The following is a 24,042-nucleotide window of genomic DNA, read 5'->3' as shown; positions in this document are numbered from 1 at the left end:
CATGTTTATTTCTTATGGTTTTATACTTACCAGCATGTTAGAAATTGATGCTGGTATTTCTGTTTTGCATGAAGGCTCGTCCTGACAGCAAGCTAGTATGCTTAAACTTACTGAGTGAAGTTGCTGTTTTCTAGCGCACCTGCAGCGCTTGGTGATTTATGCTCTTAAAATATTCCTCTTTTTTGCGTCATGTATGTATTTACAGGTCTGGAGGAGCTGGTGTTGTCTGAGATCAGTTCACCGAGCCGTACGCAGCAAACTGGTGACAGCAGTAGCATCTCCTCCTTCAGCTACAGAGAAATCATGAAAGAAGGGGCTTCGGCTCCCAGCACCAATAAGGTAGAGCTGCCCACTGGGGACCAATGACCCTTGCAAATACTGTCGCCACAGTTGACGCTTCTTTTTCTCCGGCTCCCAGGAGCATTTCCTCCTCCTAGAAGCTATTAATAAACTCCTGTAGAGTGTAAATTCCATAAATACACTGTTCCTGTGAAGAAACGGGGGAGAAAATAATGGTTGTCGTGACATGCTGGACTATCTTGAGGGACATGAGTGTGGTTTGGTGTAGAAAAAGAGAAACTTTGAGGTGCGTTTGCTAAAGCTATGAAGTTTTAAACTTCATCATGCAACTCGTACCTCAACGTTTGTGCTACAGACATGAATGATGCTTCAGTCATGAATCCTCTAGTTGACTTTCAAAAGTATTTATCAAAGCACAGACTCCCATTTTATGCCATCGATTTGAAACATAATGCATATCAGGCATGTTTGAGATATGTTTAAGGAGAATTGTCATCAACCTTCAGTAAGGGAAGTTCATTGTCTTTAAGCCAGAGGGGAAAATGAGACTCATGGGACGAAAATAGTACACACGGGACGGTGAGCGTCTCTGGGACAAGTCGACTTTCATTTGATTGGATCGTCTCAAGCTCCTTGAAATGCCCTGAAACACACTGAGGGACAGAATAGCTGATAGTAAATCTGGCCCTTAGTATTTTATTTTATTTCAGCTTCATTTCAATTATCCAAAATTATTTTTAATAGCTTTAGTTAATAATAACAACCCGATGACTTTTTGGCTTCTGTGAAACATATAACAAGTTTAGTAAATACAGTGTTTTTGTCAGTACAGTGAATGCTGTTTTTAACCCCATTGCTAAAACATTCATGTTGGTATTAGCTGTTTTTTTCGGCATATCTAAGTAAAAAAAAATAAATAAAAGAGATGTTTCAGTGACGTTTTGTTACTCTTTCCACAGTCCAACACCAGCAGCCCTCAGTCCCAGCGTCCTGCTGACCTTTCGGATGACGAGGTCAGTGAGCTCTTCCAGAGACTTGCCGAGGTCCAGCAGGAGAAGTGGATGCTAGAGGAGAAGGTATGACGTTTTAACCATTATTATAGTCTCATGTTACTAGGAAGAGTTGAACTCTTGTGGAACAGCCCAGGTTTGCAGTACTGCACCAAACCCTCATCCGGGCAGTTCTGCTGTGTGTTCCATAGGGGGCTGTAAGTGCTGAATTGTGTCTCTGGTCATGAAATATGCATGCAGGTATTGATGTTTCACATTTTAATCGATCGGTCTTGGTTAGTAACTATTGGAATGGAAATATGTAGTTAGGGCTTTGACAAGTTTCATCACCCTTTCTGCTTCAAAGAGACGTAATACCGTAAGCTCAAACATGTTATTTCATAACTCACAGAATGTCGTCATATGAATGTTGTTTAAATTTGTAACCTTAAGATTAAATATTAAATAGTTGATGCATTTGTTTAAATTGATGTTTGATGTGTGTTTAAAATAATATTAAATAAATTTCAATTATTAATGTAATCTATTTATATAGTAAATAATAATTTTTTTCAGTCAGATGCACTACCATTGAAGTTTGGGAATAGTCAAAAAATAACATTTTCAAAGAAACTAATACTTTTACTCATCAAGGATGAATCAAGGATGAACTTTTAGAAAATTTTCAAGTGAATGCAATTCTTTTGAAATTTCGAATTAAGCAACGCTATTTTCACCTTTGATCAAAATATGAAATGTTTCTTGAAGCAAATTATCATATTAGAATGATTTCTGAAGCATCATGTGACATTGAAGACTGGAGTAATGGTGCTGAAAATTCAGTTTCAAAATACATTTTAAAATATATTCCAATACAAATACTGTTATTTTAAGTCAAAATAATATTTCACAATATTATCTTTACTGTACTTTTGATCAAATAAATGCAGCCTTGATGAGCAGAAAAGACTTCTTTCAAAAACATTAAAAAATCTTACAGACTCAATACACACTCTTAATTTTTTTTCACATTATCATAAAGATAATTTATTTATGTTGCTGAAATAATGTCTTTTCAGTCAAATTAAATAGACTAACATCGTTGTGAGATTAATTTATAGCAAAATTGACTAAAATGAATGAATATTGCATGATATTGACTAAACTTTGCCAGTGGCAGTGTCCACACCTGTGTGCTTTCGTATCAGGTTTATCACACTTAAGTGTGTGTGGCAGTTTATTGCAGATCTTATCTTTGTGCTCTCTGTTCAGGTGAAACACTTGGAGGTCAGCTGCGCCTCAATGGCCGATGACATCTGTAAAAAGAGTGCCATTATTGAGATGTACGTCATGGACAGCCGAAGAGGTAAGAGGCTTTCTCTCACCTTCTTTGTCATTGTTCACAGCCTCAGGCGTGCTTGTTTGCTGAAAGCACCTGATGTTTAGGTTTACAGATGAGGTCAGGTGATAGGTGATACAGATTGTGCTTTTATTCTAAGGAATATCAAGCATGTGGTTGTCAGCACGGATAAAGACCCTACACTATTCAATAGTACAGGTTTGTTAAAAATGAAGGGTTCTTTAGAATGATACAGAGATCCAATTTTCCTCTTTTATTGTACAGTGCTTTTTGTTCTATTTTTATATCTGCTCTCATACTTGCATAAAGCACAGCTAAATGTTTTATTGGTCCTATTTATAATGCTACTATTTTGGTGCAACTACAGTTCTTAGGTATTCTTTGAAAAAGCACTTTGCAGCTGAAAATAATATTACACTTTTTTTTTGTAATGCAAGGGAGATATGAGTGCAGACTACTGTGTTTTATTCTTATGTTGCTTTTTAATGGATTGGAATGAAACAATCCCTTGTTATCTGTCTGTTTATACTTTAAGTGAACATAAACTGACCTCAAGAACAGATTGGGTCTCTTTCTATCTAGTTGCAGTAGTTTTTGCTTTGGTGATTAATAAAATAATTTGGTGAGAATATCATTACTGGGGTTCATTTGTATTCATGATTAATCAATAGTTATTTGTGTTCTGGCAGTAGAATGTGACAGTGCTAAATGTAATGGCAAGATATGAGGAAGCATCTTATAAATAGTCTTGGGGTACATTTCGAGGGATCTTAGTACAAGATCCCTCGAGGCAGAGCAAAAGTTTGTTTGCTACAGACACTAATTTCAACAAACATATTTTGTTTCATTTGGCTGCCAAGGCATTTCTCATTTAAGTTTACAGTTTTCATGTAATATTTATATTTTATTTTATTTCAGTTAACGAATATTATATTTCATATTCTTTTATTTTAGTTACTTAACAAGAACATTGAGTGCCACATGTCTTTCTGAAACGGATGGTTGTACAATTTTCTGTAGTGACGGACTGGTCAGTAGCTTAACTTTGATATAAACTCAGAACAGAATATAAACTGTTCTGACACATCATGACCGTTTTTTTTTATTTGGAACCACCCGGAGCAACTTTTGACAGCTTGGTTTGCTTGTGTGCATGAAAACAGTCAAACTCAATAATATTGGCAGGGATTCTCTCATAGAAGCTTGGTCTAAAGTACTGGATTTCTGCACTCAAACTCTCAAAGATCTTGTAAAAAAACATTTCAGTCTCCTGAGAAAATAGCACTGGTACTTTTCAACTGCCATAGAGCCTTAAACTGGAAGCCCATCCTTAGTTCACCAACAGAAGTTTTAGATTTATGTAAAAGTTAGACTTGTATAAAGTTTTATATTTGTATATTTGTGACACTTACGTTTCAATTAGTTAATATTGCTTAATGCATCATGAGCTAACAATGAATAATACTTTTATTAATCCATCTTAATACTAATACATTTTAACATTTCAAGTTGTACTGTATTGTTGCAAATTAGCTTAAGTGGGAATAAATTAATAATAACTCTTTATAATTAATTATAATATTTGGATAAGTTAAAAGAATTAGCTTGATAAAGCAGAATTTAAAGTATAATCAATTGACCAGGTCGTCTGGTGAACGCTTAGTATTGATTATTTATGAATTCAAAGAAATCTTAATTTCCAGAGTAAGAGAAATACCCTTTTTTTTAAGGTTCAGTACTACTCAGAGCATGTAACAAGATCGAAATCGTTAAATTGACTTTGTTGCTAGCAGGGAATTTATGCCATTGTTTGAAGCTGCATGCCATATTTTTATATAAAATATATATTTAAAAAAGGCTGAAAACACTCTTCCTCAACTTTTATTGCTTTGCTATAGCATTGAGCCTCAAATGCCAACTATACATTGTTTGTTTTTTTCTTTATACAAAAAAAGGGTAAAATTATGCGTGGTATAATAATGTTATACTAAAACTAAAAGAAAAAATGTTTACTAAAGCTATATATTTCATTTACAATTAAACAGACGAAATTTCAAATTACAGTAACATTTTACAGTACAATTTATATTATCAGGGCTCCAGACTAACATTTGAGAGCAGTGGCACCAGCACTGAACATGTAATATTACAAGTTTTGTCTCTTAGAAATGCACATTAGAACAGGAGCTTGATTTGGGATGCAGATGTACATTTGACAGTACCATGGTGAAAACTGTAACAGCCTCATCTTTTATACATAACCAAAAGTACAGCACCTCATTACCATGGTAAAAAAGTAGCCTAACTATATGGTTTCTATGGAGTTTGCATTGAAAAACAGTAGCCTAAAGACATTGTCAATTACAAATCCACATCAACTGATAACACAATAATGTTATAATATTCCATTACTCTTATAACATAATTAGTATATTAATAATATAATAATACTCAATATGAATATCTTACTTTTCTGCCACCGTACCATTGTGACCGTTAGTGTTACTACAGTAAAACTATGGTAAATGTGGGTGATTTGTGGATTGAAACGTCTTCTAACTGGATCGTTGTTGCTGCTTTCTGCGTCAGCGTTGATTGGAATACAGCTCCGATTTATTGGCTTTAAACTAGTTTAAATTAAAGATGTAATTTGTACTTTCACAGCATTGTTTAGCGCGTGATCGCGACTGGTCACTGTAATAAACGCATATGCTCTAAGCTCGCGCTGTGCTGTTTTCTTTTGAGGCGAAGCGGATTAAAGGTCAGTATGACGCGCAGTTCATACGAGTACCGCTATTTTGTTCCACTTTTGACACGTTTGGCGTTTAACATATCTATCATGCACAGCAGAATGACAACGACTATCAGTTAGATAAAATGTCTTTTATCCAGTGTGTTTGAGTTTGTTAAACCCCGCGCTGCAAACACCTCTTAAGCACACAGAATAATGCAAGTGGGCATTTTTAATTGTTTATTTATTTTTGTAATTGCGGCTTTGAATGATTATGTAATCGTGGCATCCATAATCGTAATCGCGATTTGAAATTCGATTAATTGTGCAGCCCTAATATATATATATATACACACACACACACACACACACACACACATATTGGGGGGGTTTATGACCCTTTGTCTGAGAGCATGGTTCGAAAGGCTCTGGTAGTCTATACTTTGATTAAATTACACACACCTGGCATTCTATGAGGAGGTGGTGTACACCAAAGTGTGCGTCATCAAATGAGCATTAATTTGGTAGGAGGTGGGGTTACATTAACTAGTACTTCACTCATAAAGCATGCATAAAACAAAATACAATGCAAGAGACACTATACAAGATAGTTAAAATCATACACACAATGTCCTGGGATGCATGTTTATCTGTAGAAAGGTTTGTTCAGTATAAATTGCCATTAGCCAGCATATTATAAACAAACATGAATTTGCCAAAAAAAAAAAAAAAGTTTATAAATGAACATTGTGTATTTCCTGATCTTAATGTAAAGTGTTACCATCCACCTAGTCTCAGCCTCAGACGTCACGCCCATGGACCGTTGGCTAAACGTCTGATGCATACGGCACACAAAAGTGGAAACACTTCAGGAGTTTCGAAGTCGTCATCGGATTGGTTAGATTATACAGGATTTTCAGGAGACGTGTGTGTCGCATTCTTTAATGTTCCGCCTGGAAACAAAGATGCCGTGACGTCAAACCCCCTCACGAAAGAAGAAAGCCGTCGTGTTTACAACTTTCATGACGAAAGTTTATCAGGATCAACTAAACGCTGGATTTTCAAAAGTATGTGAAATATTTTAAGTTTGCGGCATAGAATCTTTCAAATACGTCCGAGAGTTTTACACACTGATCTGTTATTGTGGCGACATTTCCACACCCCGAAACGTGATGCTGGTTACACGAGACTATCCATTAGTCTACGAGAGACTATCCATCTGCAGTCCATTATGATGTTTGTCAAGTATTGCAGTGTCACATGACCGATTTCCACCTTCTCTATGACCCTTTTGAATTGAATGGGCTGTTGTTGCACCTTTTAAGACTTTGTATATGTAAATTAAATCTGATTGAATAACCTGAGTAGTTCATACCATTTTTCTGCAGCCCGAGTAAAGTAGCTGAATACTAAGGTGGGTTGTATGTTAATGAGCTTGAGGTTGTGACATCATAGCCTTGAAGATTTCTGAGCTAGACGGGCAGAATCTTAATTAAGCTACTGGTCTATCTGTTTCTAAATGGCAAATACATAATATACATATTTGCTTGCAGCTTATCTGTATCCTGGAAGCTGCAACAACATAAAGAGTCTGTGATTATCATTTCAAACTTTTTTTTTGCCTCATTTAAAGCAAGGCTCCTCTTGTGTTTCCCTATGAACAGAGTGGAGGTGGTGATGTTGCGTCTTCCTGTCTTTCCCTCCCCGTGTGTTTTCCTGTTTTAATTTCATGCCTGACTGATTTAACATTTAATGGCAGACTAGATTCCATTAAGGCTGGTGCCGTCTAATTGTAAATATTGTGCTATAAAAGTTTAAGATCTCTGCTTCTTTGGGGTGTCGGGAGAGCTTACAAAACAAGCGTGTTCATGTAAAGACACTTTTTTGCCCATTACAGATATCCGTAGAGAGGTGAAGGTTGAGAAGATTGTTTGGTAACAGTGTTTTAGTATTAAAATCAGTATAAACTCTGAAAGAATCTGATGTATGTGCCCATATTCCATTTATACTATTCATCGCAGCCCAATGTGATTTTTAATGTGGCAGCTATTCTCCTGTTTAACCGTTTCCATCTGGTTCAAGTCTAACCAGGATAGTCTTTCTGAATAGCATTGGAAACGATCCTTCATCTCCTACAATAATTGAGGATAGACCCGGGGAGATGTAAAAAATGGGGAGGTGGAGACTCCATAGAAAAATGAAGAAAGGATGCAGAGGGTAGCAGCACTAGATGAGAGCTGACATTAGCAGGATGTAAATGATTCAGAATGCTGACATGCCTCAGCGAACCCAACACTCATCCTCAATAATGCAGCAGAAAGACTGAGCACCCCTCTTGTCTCCTCTCCTCCGTCCTCTCTCCCCTCCCTTTATTTTATCCTTACACCAGTGCGGCTCGCCGTAAATTCATGCCAGTGATATAACAAATGAAACAGTGCGATATTTTATCTCAGACGTTGCCTTTTTGAGTCAGTAGCGGTTTCTGTTGTCGCCAGTGTGAGGAAATGGCAAATCAGGAAGCACCTCAGATAAGCCAGATATATTCCCCCTTGGGGGTATTGTTGACCCTTCACTTGCCAGAACTTTCTGCAGTATTCCTCCCTTCCAAGTGGGTATTGTATAGAAGGTGCTGTGAATTGTAAAAGACACGAGTTATCCCAGATGTCTGACGTGCAACATTGCATCAGTCCCACGAACCCCAGGATAATTCCGTATTCGTCAAGACAAATCCTGAAAATTGCAACCATTAAGCAGCAGTGGGCAAATATATACGAATGTTTCAGTCAGTACCCGTTTCAGATATCACCAGTTTGTTGAGGAAATGGCAAGTCAGGAAGCGGCTCATATGTATGCCACCTTGGGGGTATTGTTGACCCTTTACTTGCCAGATCTTTCCGCAGCATTCTTTCAGTCAAAGCGGGGATTGCCTAGAAGATTCTGCGGATTGTAAAAGGCACAACAGTTTTCCCAAACGTTTGGCCTGTGACATTACACAAATCAGTCCCACAACTCTGCAGTATTTCAGGGCACATGCTCCTGGCAATACAAGCCTAGGATCATCCCATAGTCGTTAGGACAAATGCTGAAAATGTCATCTGTTAAGTAGCGGTAGGCAATATGAATGTTTTTCTGTAGCGCTCAGCACATGTGTGATGTAAGACAGCTGTAGGATGGTTTATTTGCGCAGCCTCCACTAACCAGACATTCAGCAACATGCCGCAGTCATGTGTGCACAGCCTTTGCTCCGGCTAAGTGCTGCTGGAAGAAGTCAACTGGGGTGAGACTCCACTGCAGTCTGGAAACCCTCTGCCTGCCTACTTGCACCCTGTTTTAGGCCTCTACCGAAGCGTGAAGTAAGCTAACCTCTCAGTGTACTCCAGCTTCTTCCTGCTGCATCATTTAAGGAAGAAACTATCCTTATCGTGTGCCCTATAGCTCCAAAACCCACTGAGATAATGGGAGTGAATGTGAGTCACAGCAGAATTATTTTTCTTCCCTCTACAAGCAAATTTGGTCCACTTTAGAGCGAATTACACCACCGGGAGTGGGTGCTAATGGGCACTCTGCTTGCCGAGGTTGCAAGAACAAATATGTGAAGAACAGATCATCGATATCCACACAGATCCCTCGAAAGAAGGGGTTACATCTGTAACTGGAAATAACACATGGCTGCAAACAGGAAGTTGTCGAGATTAAATTGCCTGTTCTCCCCCTGGCAGAGGTTTCAGTTAAGCGTTGTGTCTCCAGTGAGAGATGGCTGAGAGGTTGCAGCCGCTGTGCAGGATCTGCCAGTTTGACTGATTCAAGACTGCTGACTCCTGCACCGGCCTGAGGAGATTCCCAATGAGGCTTGCTAAGTAGTGGCCAGCATTTCTGTCGGATTCACATGGTAATTGTATGCTTGCTGTTATCTTGCATTGGTGCTTCAAAGCCTGAAGAGGACGTTCTTCAAGGCCAAGCTCTGGTTGGTGTCATAATCCACTGTAACTATGTTTAGTTATCTTTTTCTTCTCACATGCCGTTGGTGATTTTCGTTCTACATCTACTATTAAGTACCAGAGTTGTGCAAAATTTGACTGTCAAATTCGTGAGTTAGAATTTGAATTAAATTAGTTCACCCAAAAAGTAGAATTCTGTCAGTAATTACTCACCCTCATTTTGTTCCAAACCTTGTTGTTCATCTTCGGAACACCAATTAAGATATTTTTGATGAAATCCAAGAGCTTCCTCTGACCCTGCATAATTGTGAACACGTATCAAAGACTGACACAGAAGAGAAGAAATTGTTGAATAATGCCATTTTTTTGTTTTCTTTGTGCACAGAAAGTATTCTTGTAGCTTCATAAAATTACGGTTGAACCACTGATGCCACATGGACTATTACAATGATGTGCTTACTACTATTAATTTGAGCGTGGTAGTTGCGTTGCTGTCTATGGAGTGTCAGAAAGCTCTCGGATTTCATCCAAAATATCTTAATTTGTGTTCTGAAGATGAAAAAAAGTTTTGTGGGTTTGGAACAACATGAAGGTGAGTAGTTAATGACAGAATTTGCATTTTTGGGTGAACTATCCTTTAAAATCTAATCTAATCTGCTTAATGGTTCAGTGTTTTCCTTATAATGGTTTTCGAAGGGAAACCATTTAACGTGAAACTTCGCACATTGCGTTTATATTCTGGCTTCATCTGCTTGCCTGTACAAAATATACATCATCAAAAAGGTGTTTACTGAATTTCGCCTTTTAATATCTGCATTTTACTACATTGCTACTTAATGCAAACTGCGTAAAAATAACTGTCAGTCAGTGGAACAAAGCTTCGTTTTGCCCACCAGGTGGGTGTTCCTATAAGGGTGTGACGTCACGTGAAAACTATCAATAGCATTGTGAGTTGAGTGAATCGTTACATCTCTAATCCTTCGGTTTAATTTCAAGTCTTTCATTTCAAGTCTTTTAAAGCTTTTTCTAAAATTGTTGTAACATTTAAAATTTGTCTCGTCCAATTCTGTTCAATTCTGACCATAGTTTCCTTTCAATTTCAGGTCATTTTAATTCTACTTTCCTACATTCAAAATTGATTGCTACCTAAATTAAATTCCATAGTCATTAACTGAATTGGAATTTAAAAGGCATTTTCGATTCAATTCCTAATGTTACACAACCCTGTCAAGTCCCACTTCGTTCTCTGCAGGCTGTGACCTCAGCACTGTTCTGACGTAGTCCAGCCGAGCGTGTGATCAGGAATCCCCTAAGTCGTGAGTCAGGAACATCTGCATGCCCTTAGTATACTTTCCATCCAGCATCTTCGTTTGCTTCCGTGACTTGGCTTCTTAGGTTCACATGCCCTGCTGGTCCGTCTGCAAGAGCGCCTGGCGCCATTCCACACCTTTGAAAGCCGTCGGCCTTGCATTTTCCAGCCATTAGAGCAGGGAGTCCTCTTTGTAAATCTCCTTTGTGGATTTATGAAAGTGTCGCCATAGAGTGCTCGCCCCCTACGCTCCAGCAAATTAGAATTGATGACACTGATCAATATAGAAGAAATACTGGTTACAGACAGGCGTGCGTTTTTCCAAATTGCAATGTCATTAGCACAAACATTGATGTAGCCATTGAAGGATTCACTCGTCTTGTTCCCTAAAGAGTCAGATGCATTAACTTTAGCGCAAGTTATTCGTACTGGGAGGGAATTACGCCGTGGTGAAAAGAGACACTGCAACATCACAAGATGAAGCCTGTGATTTCCCTACTGTAGATGTTAATAGAATTCTAATGAAGCAATGCATTGGTTGCAATGGGCTATTTGGCTGATATGCTAAGCAGTAGATATTGGAAAAGGACACAAAAAAAAAAGGTTCAGTACTGTGACATGGAACTGCAAACTTTATGCAATCTCCTTTCCATTATGGTTACATTATGGTTGCATCAGAGATATTATAGTTATAATTTTAATTTTAGTTTAGTAATTTGTCTTTCAATGTAGTGTAGTTTTTGTAATTTTTTTTTATCATTGTTTGTTTTCTAATTGTCTAGTTTGTTTATGTTAAGTTGTTGCGTTAACTGGTATCATTTAAAGCATTTAATGCCAAAATATTTGGCTGCTATCCAGTGGCATTTTCTTGTATTATGCTCACAAGTTGTAATAATCTCTAGTTATATAAGTTACCATTTTTAAACCCTAAAATTAATTTGTGGCCATATTTTATTTATTATTATTATTATTATTATTATTATTATTATTATTAGTTGGGTTCTGAGTCATGAAAATATGTATCTTGGTTAATTTCAGTTTTTCTTAGAAATAATCATTTTTATTTAAATTTAGTTACTTATTATTTTTATTCAAAGATGTTTTCAATTAGTTTAAGCTATAAGTTTTCATTAACCATAACTAGGGCCCAATTAAATCAGTTTTAGTTTTGCCCAAATTCCTTTTTATTTTTTTCCAAATTCCATTTCTGTTGACATTTTTCTAGACTTTGTTTTTATAGTTAAATTAAATGTAAATCAAAAAGCGGGTAATTAATTTAAATCATCAAACTTTAAATTTGAAACAACATTTTACATTACATTTTTAAGGCCCTATGAAATAATTTTTTTTTTTCAAATTCAGTTTTATTTTTCTCAATCTCTGTTTCCATTCATTTTCTGGATTCTATTTTTATGGTTGCATTAAATTTGAATAATCAGAAGCTGGGGTTTTCTAAAGCGGGGTTGCGTTTCATTGTAAACGGACCAAAACGGAGACTCTTGAAAACGATGGCTTGGCTGCCCACATTCGCACTGCGTATCCTTGACGACCGTGTAAACAATAACATTGTTTTACCCACAGATAGATTCCCCATTCGACCGCTCCAAGCACGTAGATGCGTCTGCCATCTAAAAAATAGGGGATCTACCTTTACAATTCTATGGTTGTACCTGCATGAATGGTCACGTGACATACGTTTTTGGTTGTGTAGTGTAAACGGAGATCGTTTCTGAAACGCAGCGGAAACGGGGATCATTTTCATTCTAAAACGCTGTTTTAAAACGTAAACGCACTAGTGGAAATGGGGCCTTAGTATGTGTGGCAAATTCCGTGACATTCCGTGTTATACAGTAAATTCTGTTTTTATGACATCACGGAAATCATAGGACCCTACATAACACAGCAATACTGTATCCATTTGACGTTTTAAAGCTGCAAATATTCACTGGCCATAGTGTTCAGCTAATGCTTGTGTGGTAAGCTGACGAGGTTAATTATCTTATAGTCCAGATAAAGAGCAAAGACTGCGCTTTGCACTTTGTGGTGTTTACTGTCAGGCTTCAGGGGCGAGGCAAATGTCATTCATGGACTTCAACGCTTAAAGCCATGCATTCGAAGGTTGAACAGGCCTCTGGGGGGAGAAGTTAACATCTCAATTATGTTCTACTTCATTTTCGTGGCTCTGGGCTATGGCATCGGCTCACCACGACCAGCGATGCTTGTGTGCTGCGCTAATATTGAACACGTGTGAGGCTCTTCTGTTAGCCACACATATACGCTATTCTTGCTCCAATCTAATAAGGTTAAAGAGGCGTGAGATTGCTAGTGCTTAGCTTGATATACTGTGATGTAGCAATGCATTAAGCTCCTCAGCTAACTGTGACATGGCCTGTCATGAGAACAGGTCACAGTCGCTTGAGCAACTTAATGTTTTAAAAATCCAGGTTACTGTGCACCACTTGATATGCATAATACTGTTCCTGAAACGTATATAATTGGTTCTTTTTCATTACTAAAGTGGCAGCTATAGCAAGGGAAACTTTTACATTTTTTTTAATAGTGTTTTTCGATTTTATCTTAGCTTTTGCTATTTTTTTTTACTCTTGCTTAGTTTTTCTTCAACAAAATTCTGCTCCTGTTCCCCTTTTTTTTGGGCATCATTGCTGGCCGAACCACTTACTATGCAGCATAAATGCATTTAAAATTGTTATACATCACACAGAATCAATTTTAACTTTTTTCTTAGAAATTTGAGTTTTCTTATTTTATAATTTTTGTTTTATTTATTTTAAATTTAAGATTAAAGAATTAAAAAAATTATTTATTTATTTTTGTACCTACTTAGTATTTGTAATTTTGGTATTTGTACTATTATGAAAAGTAAATGCTGTTTAAGAAAAATAATTTGTATTATTTTATTCTAAAAGTATATTTGTTTCTTCAGACATTTCTAGTTTATTTAATTGTAGCATTTGTTTTAATTTTAGTAAGTTATTGTGTTAACAGATATCATACAAATAACTGCGTTAAATTTCTTCATAATATATATTCCCCCAAAATTAAAATATTTTTTAACATTTTTATTTTTATGTTAGTTTTCGAGTTATAAATTGTTTTTTATTTTCCGATTTTCCTTGTTTTTAAATTTGTAATGTATTTATTTTTTAAGGTTAAATACGTTTTATTTTTATTTCAGTAAACAAAGATGTTTTCATTAGTTAACACTAACTATGACCCAGTATATTTTTTTACATAATAAAACATGTATTTGCCTTCACAGAGATTTTATTGGAAATTGCATTTAAATGCAAAAGTTAATGCTGTTTAAGAAAAAGATCAATTTTTTAATATTTTTTTCTAAAAGTATATTTGTTTTTTAATATGTGTATAGTTTATTTACATTTAGTATTTGTTTGAAAGTTAGTGTTTACAGATATCATATAAATAGCTGTGTTAAACTTCTTTACAAAATATTCTATCCCACAAACATTAAAAAAATGTGGACATTTTTATTTTATGATAGTTTTGGAAGTAATGTGTTTTATTTGTATTTTATTTTTATTTCAGTCAAGAAAGATTTAGTAACACTGACTGTATCCCAGTGTCCTTTTTACGTAATAAAACATGTATTTGCCTCCACAGAGATTTTATTGGAAACTGCATTTAAACACCCGCAGGAAGTGGCACATTTCCCATGTGCTCCATCATCAGACCACAGGTGTAAGAGGTTATTTGACAGCACCGTTTAGGGACTCGCTGCTGAGCTGACCTTGAATGTCTCCACTCACACAGATGAAGTGAAAGTCGAGAGAGAAGCATCCCGATCGAACTTATTGCTTTTGCCCTTGACACGCAGAGGCTGGCCAGCTCGATCCCTGTCCTCCTTCAGAGGAAAAACTCCACTAAACTATCTGACAGTTCACCAGGAACCTGACAACATCTTAGTAGCCTGGCTTTAAGCAGGCAACCCAGTACCTCAGCTCTTCCGCTCACTCGCCTCCATTAATCAACAATTAAGCAACATCTTTCATTTTTTTAACACACCACCTTGTCCAGTTACAACCCCACACTGATGTCCCCTGCTTACGTTCACTTCCGTGGTTGCGTGTTACTGTCATGAACCCTGTCGACAGACCTTGTCAGAGCTGTCTTTAACTTGACTACACCTTTACTGTCAGTCTCTCTACTTTAACTTGGGGTTTGAATTTCCCGAAAGCTAGAATTCATTCTCGGCGGCTCTCGTGAATGTGCAGCGTTGTTTATTTGCCAGCTTTAAGACGTGCACAGCTTTTCGTCAAACCTGCGGATGATTGTACTCGAGGTGCTCGTAAATGTTGTGGCGTGCGAGGCAAGAGCCGTTCGAAATGCTTTCCTCCAAACGCAAGCACTCTGTATTCACTCAGCAGACACTAATGGCCCTCTGATAGAGATCATCTTTATTCATGGATGTTGAGGCATTACTGGGGAAAACATGGTTAAAAAGCACAGGCCGAAATGATAGAATGTTTGCCGTCTCTAAAATTACACCTTTTCCTTCTCTCTTTCTCTCAGATGTATCCGGAGGAGGTGCAGTGGCCCATGGTGCTGTGGGTGAACGTGGAAGTTTCAGTTCTGTGCTGAGGGACTTGGTAAAACCTGGAGACGAAAACCTGCGTGAGATGAACAAAAAGCTGCAGAACATGCTGGAAGAGCAACTGACAAAGAATATGCACCTACAGAAGGTAAAGAGAGGGAAGGCCAGCCGTTTGGGGTGGGAAAGACAAGCTTTTATGATCAAGGTCAGTTTAGGTTTGATATAAAACCTTCTTTTGAAAGGCGATTTTAGGCCCACATAGAATCTGTGCATATAGACCTACAAGAAAGCTCAGTAGATATCAGAATTTGAACATTACAACAAAATAAAAACAAAAATCTGCTCCTGTCTCGCTATATATTTTTGAAGTTTTCCTTATCATTGCAGGGCTTCCAAGAGAGCACTCGCCTTTTTATATCCTTTATGTTCTGCAATTAAGTTATAAAACATTTTATTTTATTATTTGTTTGTTATTTGGTTTTGTTTTTATTTCTTATTTTATTTAATAATTTTTGTTTTATAGACCTTTATATTTCTTTCGAAATGTAAGGTTAAAGTTTAATTGAAATATATAAAAATAAGACTAGAATAATATAGTCTCTTATGCTCACCAAGACTGCATTTAATCAATAAATGTACAGTAAAAATGGCAATATTATAAAATTATTTAGGAATTATTTTCCATTTTTATATTTTAAAATAAATTTTTATTTTTTTGCAATTAAGTCAGCCTGAACCACTTAAAGGGTTACTCCACCCCAAAATGATAATTTTGTCATTAATCTCTTACCCCCATGTCGTTCCAAACCCGTAAAAGCTTCGTTCATCTTCGGAACACTATTTAAGATGTTTTGGATGAAAACCGGGTGGCGTGTGACTGTCCTATTGAAGAAGACGAACAAAGTTTTATCTTTGTATCTGCAATTTTGAAAAGCCAATGCCGTTTAAGCAAAATATCACATTTAAATTACTTTGTTGCAATACTCATATTTAAAGTGGGTTTGTATAAGCAATGGCCAAGCTCCTTGGCATATGTTTTATTCTGGAAAAAAAGAGAGACTTGCATTTGATGCTTCATGGGGAATAAAGAGCTGAACTGTGTAGAGCAAGGTGAGCAGAGGTGAAGTGACCATGAGTTTTCCACCTGCTAGAGAAAAAGGTGACTGCAGTCGCTCTGACAGTGTGATCGGCAGACTGTGTGATCCCATGTTTGTGTGTGTGTGTAGGTGGTTTGCTGTCATGCGGTCCTGAGACTCCACTGAGCGGTCTTATTCATCAGCAAGCAGAGGGTGGGCGTTTTAGGTTGTTAATGCTAAACCGTTTCTAGGAGCAGAAATAGAAAGTGCACGTCAGGCAGCCAGCAGGGTGATGCGTTTGATGGGATTACACCATCACACAGACTGACTAATGACAATTAACCTCTCACACCCCTCTTGATATTTCCAGAGCCGCACATCGTGAATGGCTGGTTTGTTCCTGTATTGAAGCCATGTGTTGGTTTGTTTGAGTTATATTAAAAACTATAATATGTGCTGTAATATTAAAGGCCCACGTACACACTGCAGCTAAATTCGGTTGTCAGTTCACCTTTTACTCCTTAATCGTGTTCTGTACATACATAATTGACTAAAATACGGGAGTGACAACCGCATTCGACAACCGCATTAACTCCCGAAAAATACAGGTAGTGACAACCAATTCTGTACAGTGTGTATGGAACCGAACTGAACAACTAGTTGTTAATGACGTATTTAAACATCTTCGTTTGTATATGAGATGCAAAAAAATAACAGTGAAAGAAGTCTTAACACATTTTTGACATGGGGCTAGTTGCGCTCATTAGCCCTGCGGTAGTGTCAGTGTTGCCAGATCTTCATAGGAAAAAACAACAACAAACAAGGACAAGCACAAAAAACACCCAAATGCTTTGTTTTATAACACCAAAAAAATCATACATCTCATATCCACTACAGACCACTTTATTAACTCCATAAATGCACAGCTTTATGAGCTAAGACCAAATAACATGCCTAAAATCGGTTGTAAATATGAGGATATGGCAACACTGCAAGACAACGCTTTAAAGCAGCCTCCCGAGCATAAACAAAACACAGCACGTCGTCTATTAAAAAGAGTCTTTATCCAAAAAATGGCAAATTTCTATTTATTTTTATTCACTCCAACAAGACGCCAAAATGTTGCTATGGTTCTAAATGCGGGAGTGTTCTGTACACACATGGAACGATAATTTACGGGACTCCCACATTTAAATGCGGTTATCACTCCTGAAACCTGCAGTGTGTACATGGCCATAGTCTCTTATGCTCTCCAAGCTGCATTTATTTGATTTCAAAAATACAGTAAAAACTGTCACATTGTGAAATATTTTGAATACATTTTAAATTTTTCCTGTGGTGGCAAAGCTGAATTTTCAGCATCATTACTTCAGTCTTCAGTGTCACGATACATCAGAAATCATTGTGATCAATTATTCTAATTTATTATTGCTGCTCATTAATAATGCTTCTTATTATGATCAATATTGAAACATTTGAATTTTTACTGCTTAATATTTTTGTAGAAACAGATCCTTTTTTTCTGAATTCTTTGAATAAAAAATAAAAAAACAGCATTTATTTGAAATAGACATCTTTTATAACATTAAATGTCTTTACTGTCACTTTTGACCAATTTTTTGCATTAACATTGATGATAAGAAATAATTATAATCAGCATGTTAGAATAAAAACTAAAGAAATATCTGCTGAAAATTCAGCTTTGCCATCTTTGGATAAAAGCATCTGCTAAAATGCATACATTTATGGTATATATCACAATGTGCTTATTTTTGGCTGGAAACTAAACCCAAAAATGTCTTAAAGGTTATATAACCACATAGTAAAGTCTATTTTTGTGTAATCCAGTGATTTAAATAAATAACAAATGAAAGGTTCTTCATTTTATTTCTCTCTGTTTAAATTGAACTGGGTGGATGCAAACCAGAAGTCTGGAATCGGTGCAAAAACAGCAGCTTCACGTTATGCAAGTCTTGAGTTAAAAACAAAAGACTCGCAACAGTAATACATTATACAGTTGATTTGATGAGCCACATTCAGAGACGTTATATGCACACCTGCCACTTCACATTCGTTACATTCTTTATTAATGCACCAATGCATGGTGCTCTGTTTTGTGAATGCGAATAAAATCCTTACTGAGGGGGCGTTTGAGCCAATGTGAGGTCCGGAGACAGTCTGGATGTTGGCGGAGTACATCTTGTGTGTGTGTGTGTGTGTGTTGGTGCCCAGGGGGAGTTGTAGGTTACAAAAACACCCTGCCTTAACCTTGGCAGAGACAAACGATGCAAACTAAGACCAAGATGGAGCGACGATCCCTCTGCAATGCTTGGCCATAACTAAGAACAGAAAGTTTCCTGCAACACAAACCTTTCTAAATCGATTCACAAACATTTGGAGAAGCTTATGAAGGATCTAGTCTGGTCAGCCTTTGCACTGGTCATGTTTGCAGTTTGATGCTTAAAAATGGATGGTTCCAACTTAATGTTTGGTTGAAGCTGTAATATTCACACACCTATAAACTTTGGCAGAGTAATAGTTTTATTAGATTATCATCATTACTAAATGTAGTTATTTTGTAGTGGTGCTTCATAGCTAAAAGCCTTAGTAATATATATATCATGATGATAATTGAATTTTTAGTCATCTTCATGCTTTGGAGTACATGCACTTACAGTAAACGTGTTGAATGCTGCAGCTTGTGTTGTTGTGGATGGTGTCCGATACAGAAACGTGGTGGAAAGCGATCCTGCAGGCTGCTACAGCTGTGAGCGCCCGTGATTCATCTAGCTCGTTAACAGGCATTTAAGCGTTCGTTTTTCCTGCAGACAATATGAGAAAAATCTGGAGATGCTTAAAATCCAACGAGTTCGATCTACAGCAGTCCAAGACATGCTACAAAGCTTCCTGTTTTTCTTTCTGTATGTCCGTCTCTCTGTCTCTCATGGTGCTCATCACACCGTCAAAACCTTGTAAAGTGCTTTTTGAAGTTTACCACTTTACAAGTCAAAAACAAATGAACAAAAATACATTTGTTCCCAGGGTTCAGTTGCATAAACATAGCCACTGTGTTAAGACTGTGTCTTATGAGCTAGTTTGATAAATTAGCAGTTAGCCAAGAGGTAATCAGTCTTATTTTTCGGATTCAAATTGGGCTAATCTACCTTTTTGTAAATGACTTTAAAAGGTTAAGGAAAACAAATTAGATGACTTTTAAGACTAGTCTAAGTAGTTTATGCAACCAGCCTGATCATTTTAAAAGGCTGAAAGTCATGATATCTAAGTGACATTACACCCCAAAAATATAAAATATAATGTTAAAATAAAATATGAAATACATTTTGTATAAAAAAATATTAATATAATATAAATAATAACTAAAGAAAATCATTTTTTGTAATGTAACATTTTCATGACAATTATTCACCCAACCACAGCCCACAGTTTTCATTTTATTAGACTTTTAAAAACAAATTTCAATAATCTCAATACGTAATACAGTATTTTTGCAGTTACAAAATCTGTTGTAACATTTGCTTGACAACTTTTTCGCCAATTGCCATTAATATATTCTCAGTTTTAATTATCATTAGATTGTCATTGCCAAAATACAGTATTTTTACAGCAATAAAAGTTTAAAAATTGTACAATTTAAGTAGTTATGTTTGCATAAAGCAGTGCAACATGATACCATGATGCATAAATATTTTTCATTTAAATTGGTCATTTTATATTTTTTTCAATATTGTAATGAGAATTGGGAAGGGTGTGCATAATTTCAGTTAAAAATAAAAGTTTTATGTTAAACAAAATACACTATAATTTTAGATGTATATTACTTTATATAATTGAGATATATTTTTAATAATGATATTTTAATATATTTCTAATATAATTTTTTTTATGTAGTCTGTCTGTTCATTTTGGGGGGAATATTGACACACTTTTGTAGCGCAAACTATCAATGGGGAAGCCATATACAGACCGAAATGGTCACCGTCTACTGTTGTGGACTTGGACGTCTTTTTCTAATCCAGCGAGCAACCACCTCATGAATATTTACTGGCAGTTGGGGGCCACCAGCCCAGAAACAAACAGCCCACTTAATATTTGATGGCTTTTTTGCTTTAGAGTGAGCACACGCTGCCCCTGCTGTTGTGTGTGTGAGCGTGTGTTTGTTTGTGAGAGAATGAGAGTATAATACCATGTGAGATTGCAGCTGAACTCAGGCCTGACTGCCTAATGGGTCCTTTGTACCTTTCTTCTTTAAAAAAAAAAAAAACCCACATATTCTGCGGGATATTCTGGGTTGCTTTCAAACTAATGTGCAAAGCTTATCAGGAGGGAGAAACTGTAAATAAACACCTACCACATATTTTCAGTAGTGTACTCTTCATTAAAATGTTGAAATTCTTGGTTTGTCTTGCAGGATCTGGAAGTTTTGTCTCAGGAGATCGTGCGTTTGAGTAAAGACGCCACCCCTGCGGAAAACTCCAAAGCCACGGGATAAAACTGGACGCCGTCCACCCGATGATTCAGTAGCCTTCGCTTTCTCTCATCTCTTCACGGCTACCAGGAGGAAACTACATCCATCTTGTGCAAAGACCTCCAGCAATCTCAGATGTACCAGGAGCACAGAGGGTCAAAACAGATCAGGTCCATCTGTGATTTACATACTACTGAATGTAATGTAACACTTTATATGTTTGTTTGTCTGTGACGGGAAAGTACTGTTAGAAAAGGGTCCGTCGAGCAAACCCTGGCTGCTTGACATCTGAACTGAGTGCTCGGGACAGTGGCATGGCCTCGGTGGTCCAAACCGGACCGTTCTACCTACCACTAATTCCCCCGTTCAGGAAAGCGTGTCTAATGTTGGCGTCCTCAAACTGCTCTCACTGTTGTATTGCCTGTTTTGTATATTTGATTCGCTAAAGACACTTACTCTGTGTGTGAATGTGTGTATATGGGGCATATTTATTCGTGCCAGAAAATCCAAATATCATCATGTCTACATCTCTACAGTATGCTGCTCGAGAAACTTTAATTAAATAAATAAATAATTATCGGAGCATTTTTGTGGGGCTCTCAAAATGTTCCCATGAAGGAAAACAGCTCCCTGGACTCCCCTCGTTAAGCAGCAATCTCTCCGCAGCTTAACGACTCAATTTGACACCTCTCTATCTGTCTCAGAACTGACGGCGCTGTTGGGGAATGAACCAATTTCTCACAGCGTGCGCTTGACTCCCTTGAGAAGCTAGCCGCCTGTTTTAGTGTGTAACACCAGTTTGTTTCATGCGCGTCAACGCCCTGTCGTTTTGTGACATGATTCTGCTTTTATGCATTCAGTTTTTGCGAATATTTTAAATTCTGATGCACAGAAATATTTTATTTGGAGAGTGCAACGTTAATTTAATCGTTGGTCCTCAGACTCGATGTTTTGGATCCATTGTGTCTTGATTTTTCCAATCGTTTACCAACGAACTACAGCTCTTAGAGAAGACGCCATATTTCATTTAACGCAAATGAAAGCTCATCAAGTTGGTGAAATATTAGCCTCTTTTTCATTCAAGTCAAATTAAATATGGCAGATGCTCCATTGATCATTTTAGATGCAATGAATATTGACAAATTATTTGGTTAGTTCGTTCCGATTGCTCGACAGAATTTAGTAGATTGAACATTTCAGGTGAGATTATGGATTCAGCGTCCACCTTATTCCTCAACGGTTCTGTGTTCATTTAGATATGTATAATAATGATTAGCAGATCTTTGCAATGCTTTCAGCTTTATTACGACAATGGTTCGTTTCCATGTTCTTGGCCTATGAGCGTGACGTTCGTGCATGGTGCGTTAAATGCCTGTCAAATCCCTGCCTCTTGCTTCTTAAGGAAATCCTTATCAAATGCTTTTCCATATTCCTTTCGTTTATACCATACAGAAGTAGGAAAACGATATTCTTTCATTTCCACAATTGAGGAAACTGACATATCTATTCATTTAGATGATTGCACTCAAACGAATGAAGGATGTTTGCCTTGAAGCTCAGTTGTTTTGTTTTTTTGCCTTTTAGTCTTCTAATGTAATATCTGCCAACAAGCTCTTCTTTAATTAAGATCATCTTTTAATAATCACTAACTACATGTAAGCAGATACTATTATTAATGTCATCTCTATGGCTAATATTTATTTATGTGCATTTCATGTCATGTTCAGACATCAATAACTTGCAGTGATAATAAAGAATGTCTGGAAAAACAGGGTCTGAGTGTCAGTTTCTATGCTTTATTTAGAAATTGTGTATTTGACAGATGCTTTTTTATTGTATAATTTTTTATTGTATCAGCACAGGTGTGCCCTGGGAATCAAAACGACGACCTTGGCGTTGCAATGACATGCTGTACCTGCTGAGCTAGAGCAACCACAAATCATACATCACAAAGGTTTTTCCTTTCTTGAAATTACTGATTTTATTTAAAAGTAGTGCATTACATTTGATTAAAAATAAAGGTTCCAAGAGGGGGTTTTCACAGTGATGCTAAAGAAGAACATTTCAGTGAGCAATTCTTAAAAGAACCATTTTTTTATAATCATGTAAAGAACCACTTTTGCAGTCAAAAGATTCATTGGATGTTAAATGATCTTAATGGAATCATCTATGCCAATAAAGAACCTTTATTTTTACGAATGTAGTGAATAGTTCAAGTTCTGTTATTATTTACTCGCTGTCATATTCCAAACCGATATGACTCATTTCCTTCTGTGGAACACAGACAAACATATAAAGAACAATGCTTTTATTCAATGACAGTCAACAGCATCCAAAAACAACTTTGGACTCCATTGACTTTCATTGTATGGACAAAGAAAACATTTTCCAGTTTTGTTTTCCACAGAAGTCGTATAGGTTTGGAACGATAAATGCTGGTTCCTCCACAGGTGAGTGGGCTATACTCACAAGTACCTCTTTTTCACTGAGTGTTTGTCTAATAGATTGGTTAATCTCTCCTCTGAGCACAAGCTGTGTTTACCGCACTATCAATGATGCCTGTGAGAACCGTGTAATCAAATGACACGAATCATTGAGCAGCATTTAATTGGAGCCGTTCAAATACTGCTGTCATCTTTGTCTTCGTCACAGTTCATTGAGTGTGATCCCTAATCAACACTACATGCTGAAGGGCTCCACTGCTCTGCATTGGGTTTCATCCTTACAATGACCAAAGGCCTCATTAAATAGACAATCCAGGAAGACTTGAAAGGGTTTAAAATTGGGTTTCAGTTTATTATATTCTCATTTACAGACGTGGGGGTCACAACATTGCCACACCAGCCAATGGTGAGTAAATGGAGTAAATGCATTGACCATAAATATTCATCACTTGCCATGAAACTGTATTTAATGGACGCTTATAAATTTGATAGATTTTTATAGGAATTTTAAAGATAAAAAAGTATAATCTATAAAATCTATCATCTATAAAAATTACCTTTATTTATTTTTTGTAAACAGGCTTCCACTATATAAAACATTTTCAAATATTTTTTTTTCCTATATTGAAAATTATAATTTTCAAAGCAGTATTTTTCTGATGCACAAAATAAATAAGTAAATTGAATGCTGCTGTCGCCTCTGGCTTGCTCAGTTGGGGACACTTAATTTCTAGTGATTATCGTCAATTTGATTTCACAGATGCTATTTAAACTAAACTGAGCTACACAATGACATCTCTGAACTCAATAATGAAATGCCTTAACTGAAAATTGAG

At 36.7% G+C, this 24,042-nt stretch overlaps 1 protein-coding gene across 4 annotated transcripts in view; it reads left to right on the top strand.

Annotated features, from left to right (window-relative positions):
• The window catches only part of LOC306849204 (GRIP1-associated protein 1-like), a 46,568-nt gene extending 24,032 nt beyond the window's left edge, over positions 1 to 22,536 (top strand). For 3 of the 4 annotated variants that reach the window (XM_079384073.1, XM_079384072.1, XM_079384074.1), the window contains 5 exons: positions 206 to 339; positions 1,260 to 1,376; positions 2,562 to 2,655; positions 15,179 to 15,348; positions 20,706 to 22,526. In XM_079384073.1, coding sequence (XP_079240199.1) covers positions 206 to 339; positions 1,260 to 1,376; positions 2,562 to 2,655; positions 15,179 to 15,348; positions 20,706 to 20,786 — 596 coding nt within the window. In that variant the 3' untranslated portion in view covers positions 20,787 to 22,526. Of the gene's footprint in view, positions 1 to 205; positions 340 to 1,259; positions 1,377 to 2,561; positions 2,656 to 15,178; positions 15,349 to 20,705 lie in introns of all 4 variants that reach the window. The other variant, XM_079384075.1, reaches the window with a different exon arrangement.
• The last annotated feature ends 1,506 nt before the right edge of the window (positions 22,537 to 24,042 follow it).

The sequence above is a fragment of the Barbus barbus genome (genome assembly GCF_936440315.1).
Source record: "Barbus barbus genome assembly, chromosome: 29".
In the NCBI taxonomy this organism is placed as follows: Eukaryota; Metazoa; Chordata; class Actinopteri; order Cypriniformes; family Cyprinidae; genus Barbus; species Barbus barbus.
Note: the sequence above shows the minus strand (reverse complement) of the source record. Positions and strands in the feature narration are given on the sequence as shown.